Source organism: Stegodyphus dumicola, chromosome 8 (genome assembly GCF_044657685.1).
Source record: "Stegodyphus dumicola isolate Sdum_Otavi_A_Nest chromosome 8, ASM4465768v1".
NCBI classification, from domain to species: domain Eukaryota; kingdom Metazoa; phylum Arthropoda; class Arachnida; order Araneae; family Eresidae; genus Stegodyphus; species Stegodyphus dumicola.
Genome location: NC_140775.1, coordinates 130,023,212 through 130,028,182, shown reverse-complemented (window position 1 = coordinate 130,028,182; position 4,971 = coordinate 130,023,212). Strand labels below are relative to the sequence as shown.

At 31.7% G+C, this 4,971-nt stretch overlaps 1 protein-coding gene across 1 annotated transcript; it reads left to right on the top strand.

The window, feature by feature from the left end:
- Positions 1-262: 262 nt before the first annotated feature.
- Positions 263-4,568, top strand: Vps11 (vacuolar protein sorting 11). Its single transcript, XM_035377172.2, has one exon. It carries the CDS (start codon positions 374-376, stop codon positions 3,110-3,112), a length of 2,739 nt encoding a protein of 912 aa, XP_035233063.1. The 5' UTR covers positions 263-373; the 3' UTR covers positions 3,113-4,568.
- The last annotated feature ends 403 nt before the right edge of the window (positions 4,569-4,971 follow it).

Genomic DNA, 4,971 nt, shown 5'->3' with positions numbered 1-4,971 from the left:
TAATTTATTTATTTTTATTTTTATTTTTTTTATTTTTATTTAGTTTTCGGAATGGATTACACTCTCTTCTTATCCGAGTTACACCACTTCTGTTCTAAAAACTACTTCTCAAAGAAAAAAAAAAAAAAGTTATTTAAAAAATTCTTAATACAAGTATAAGCGTTGCAAGTAACTTATTAAACTCTTATTTATCATAAATTTAATAGAACTTATTAAACTCTTATTTATCATAAATTTAATAGTTATTAAGTTAATAACTAGCCACATAAATTTGACACTAAAAATTTATTCACTTCACTGTTAACAGGTTTCGTAATCACGGGAATCCGCCTGTCAGCAACATTGTGTGTTTTTTACCAGCGCTTTTTAAAGTATGGCTTTTTTACAGTGGAGGCGATTCAACTTTTTTGAGAAGGAGGTTGTTAAAGATATTGAATCTTCACAGGTATTTGAAAAACTGAAAGATATAAATGTTACTTGCACGACAAGTGGGAGGGGACAAATAGTGTTAGGAGATGTAGAAGGAAATATTTTCTTTTTAAATCGACAGTTCCAGTTAATATCCTTTAAAGCATATGAACTAAATGTTAGTCATATCGAGCAACTAAGATTAAATCCAATTCTAGTTTCCGTAGGTGCAGATGAACCAGGCATAAATCCTCTGATCAAAGTATGGAATGTTGAAAAACCTGACAGACTAGGAAAACCTTTATGTATGAGAATTATAAGGCCTCAGAGTGTTACATCATCAGTTACGGCTTTTGCAGTGCATGAGAATATGAATTTTCTGGCTGTTGGATTTGCTGACAGCAGCATCTTATTTGCTAGAGGAGACATCACAAGAGAAAGACAGAGTAAGCAAAAGGTATTCAAAGTTAGTTCAAGTGCCTTGACTGGTCTCGTATTTAGGACACAAGGGAAACAGGTATTTCTGTTTGCTGCTACAACAAATGAAATATACTCTTTCAATCTCTCTGTGAAAGATAAAGAAACAAAAATTCTTCTCGATACTCATGGATGCTCGCCTAAATGTTCTGTTATCAGTGATGCTAAACAAGATCATCAATTTGTAATTGGACGTCATGATGCAGTTTACTTTTATCAGCATGATGGCAGAGGGCCATGCCTAGCATTTGAAGGGGAGAAAATATTATTGCATTGGTTTAGAAGTTATTTAGTTGTTGTTGGAAAGGATACTAAAGCTGTGCATTCTTCTGCTATAACTTCACCTCCAATAGAGATGAATATTGTTACAGTGTATGATATACAGAACAAATTTATTGCTTATTCTGCACCACTGCCTGCTGTTGTAGACATTATATCTGAATGGGGATCATTATATGTTCTTTCCCAAGATGGAAAGCTATTTAATTTACAAGAGAAGGACACTCAAACTAAGCTTGACATGCTATTTAAGAAAAATCAGTATGCACTTGCTATAAGTTTGGCTAAAAGTCAACAGTATGATGAAGATGGTCTGATAGATATATTTCGGCAGTATGGAGATCATTTGTACACTAAGGGGGATCATGATGGAGCTATAGCACAATACATCAAAACCATTGGAAAGCTGGAAGCCTCATATGTTATTCGAAAATTTCTTGATGCACAGAGAATTCACAATTTAACAGCTTATTTACAAGCTCTTCATAAAAAAGATTTAGCAACTGAAGATCATACAACATTATTACTCAACTGTTACACAAAGTTGAAGGACATATCAAAACTTGATGAATTTATCATGACCAAAGACCATGAAATTCATTTTGATGTCGAAACAGCTATGAAAGTTTGCCGGCAAGCAGGTTATTATAAACATGCTTTGTATTTAGCTGAACATCATGACCAACATGAATGGTATTTAAAAATTCTTCTCGAAGATCTGAAAGATTACGATAAAGCATTAAAGTATATAGCAAAATTAGATTTTGAAGCAGCTGAGGGAAATATGAAAGCATATGGTAAAGTACTTATGACAGAAGTACCAGAGCAAACAACACAATTGCTAAAACGCTTGTGTACAGATTACAGCTCCAGTGAGTCAATTTCTGAAAAATGTTGTTCTTCAAATCCGGAAGAATTCATACATATTTTTGTAAACAATTCGGAAAGGTTATTGGAATTTCTTGAACATATGATAAAAATCCGTCCCACATCATCTAGTCTTGTGTATAACACATATCTTGAATTATGTCTTAAAACGTATGGCAAAGAAACTAATCCTGTAGCTAAAAAGAAAATTGAATTAAAAATAATGGATATGTTGCGAAATTCTGAAGCAAGTTACAATATCAACCAAGCTCTTGTTTTATGTCAGATGAGTGATTTCAAATCTGGTATCTTGCATTTATATGAAAAAGCAAAACTGTATCAGCAGATTATTTTTTATCATATAGAAAATAGGGACAATGATGCTATAATGAAGACCTGTGAGCGATTTGGAAGTAATGATCCAAACCTCTGGGTTCAAGCCCTGTGGTTTTTCTGTCAGCAGGAAAGAAATCAGAAGCCCTACATACTTACCATTCTGAATGAAGTTGAGAAAAATAATTTGCTATCACCTATCTTAGTAGTAGATATAATGGCAAAGAGTCACACTGCTACTTTAGATTTAATTAAAGACTACATAATAAGATATTTACAAAAAGAAAATGATCAAATTTCAGAAGATGAGCGTTTAATTAAACAGTACAGAGAAGAAACTGAAAAAATGAGAAATCAAATGGAAGAACTGAGGACTAATGCTAAAATATTTCAAGTTTCCAAATGTAGTGGCTGTACCCATCAGTTAGAACTACCTTCTGTACATTTTCTTTGTGGGCATTCCTATCATCAGCAGTGTTTTGAGAGTTACAGTGCTGAGCATGATTCAGAATGCCCATTATGTTTAACTGAAAACCAGAAAGTGCTAGGGATTATAAGAGCTCAAGAGCAAAATAAAGACCTTCATGAGCAGTTTCATCATCAGTTGGAAAGAGCTGATGATGGATTTTCAGTAGTTGCTGATTATTTTGGACGAGGTGTATTCAATAAAGTCACAATTGTTACCGATTCAGCTCGTCCTGCTGCTAAAAGTGTTGACAGTCTTAATCCATTTTATGCAGACATGTAGACATAAGTATTGTATTTAACAATGAGGTAAAATATTATGTAAAATAATTTGTATTGAGTGCATATGATAGATTTTAGCTGATTGCTAAGTACTTTGAAAAATTATGTTTGCTAAGGCCACATCTGTTAAGTATTTTTTCATTTTATAAATATAAATAAATCAGAATAGGGCAATTGTTATATTTAAAGTACTCCAGAAGTGAATTATTGTATATCATTTGTACAGATCAGATGTTAAATCAGATTATTAAATTGCAAATTTCCAATTTTTTTCTTTGTTTACTTCAAAAAGTGCTTTTAAATATTGATGTTTAAATGTGAACTATATTATTATTTTATTTCTTGGTAACTTTTTTCTTGTTAGTAACTGATCTATCTGTATTTTTGATAGTGAGAATTTCATGCTTTTTGACTGCTAGATTCTGAGAAATGATTTAAAAATTGATGGTTGGTTTGATTTATTTAATTGTGGCAAAGCACTCGAAAGTTATCTGGGTTAATCTTTGGATTATGGTAACTTGGTGATTTTTTGGCGACCAACCCTGCTACAGCAACCTGCTAGTTTTTTATTTGGATGCCATTTTGTTTTCACGAAGTAAAGGCATGTTTTTGTTTTTACTGAAAATTTTTTTCCAACAATCTGCTAGCCGAATGATGCTTATGCTAGAACTTTTATGGAACAAAAGTGCTTAATCATGACGAAGATTAGCTGCGAAATTGGGAGAAAGTGCAGAATCGCCCACTGCTTCCCGCGTTTTTAAGAATTGCACATACACGGTATCATCCATGTAAACGTCGACCTATTTTCACTTAAAAAAACATCCCAGAATTGCACAAAAATGGCATTGCACACACTCTTGACTTTATCGACAAAGTCCTAGCTAGTAACCTTTATCGCCTTACTAAAATGTCGCCAAACTACCTGTTACCATATTCCAAAAATTAGCCAAATAATTTCATCAAATCCCCATTTATTTCAAATAAAAAATACTGGTTTAATCCTAGTATAAGGTACACATGGAATTTGGCGATATGATTAGGAGCTGTAAAAGTGGCATTTACGATGAGCATTAAATGAGTCATTTTGGTAATTTTTCAAAATCGTGTGAAGGCGATACTATATACTAGATTTTACCAAAATATCAGAGTAAAAATGTGTTTTAAATATCTGGAGTTAAAGGAAGTGAACTTTCAGTAACGTGCATTTTTATGCCATGTAGTTATTGTTTGAAGCTAAGAAAGAGATTGTAAAACTATAAGAAAATAGCGAACGTATTTTATGTTATAAATGAATATTTTGAATCCTTTACTAAATATCTTTCTTCAAAATATGTGTGAATAAATGTTGCAAAATTTTATTATACGATAATCTTTTTAGTGCAATATGAAATGTACGTATATTTTTGAAAACGAAAACACTATTTTGTTGATGATAAATATCAGTTTTTAAACATAAATTTGCGTGTCCCCTCCAACAGCATCTTGTAAAGGAATTGTATTATTTTTACATATAAAATCCTGTCTAAGCAAAATAAAATCTGTCTACAGGATAATTCTTCAGAAACTGACAAATGGGAAGAATCTAGAAACAGCTATTAGTAACTGTTGCCATTGCTCAAAACATGAGATCTTTGTTTTCCACATGTTGCATAGCCAGTTTTCACAGTATTTATTTCATTTGACGAACAAAAAATCTTTAATTTGTCCTATAAATTTAATCAGTTTCATTTTGACTACGAAATTGATTAATTAAGAGCTATGACCACATTACTTAAATTAGAATTAGTTTTTATAGTAAAATATCTAATATAAATTAAAATACATTTAATGTTGTTGTTTCAAACTGATAATTTTATGAGT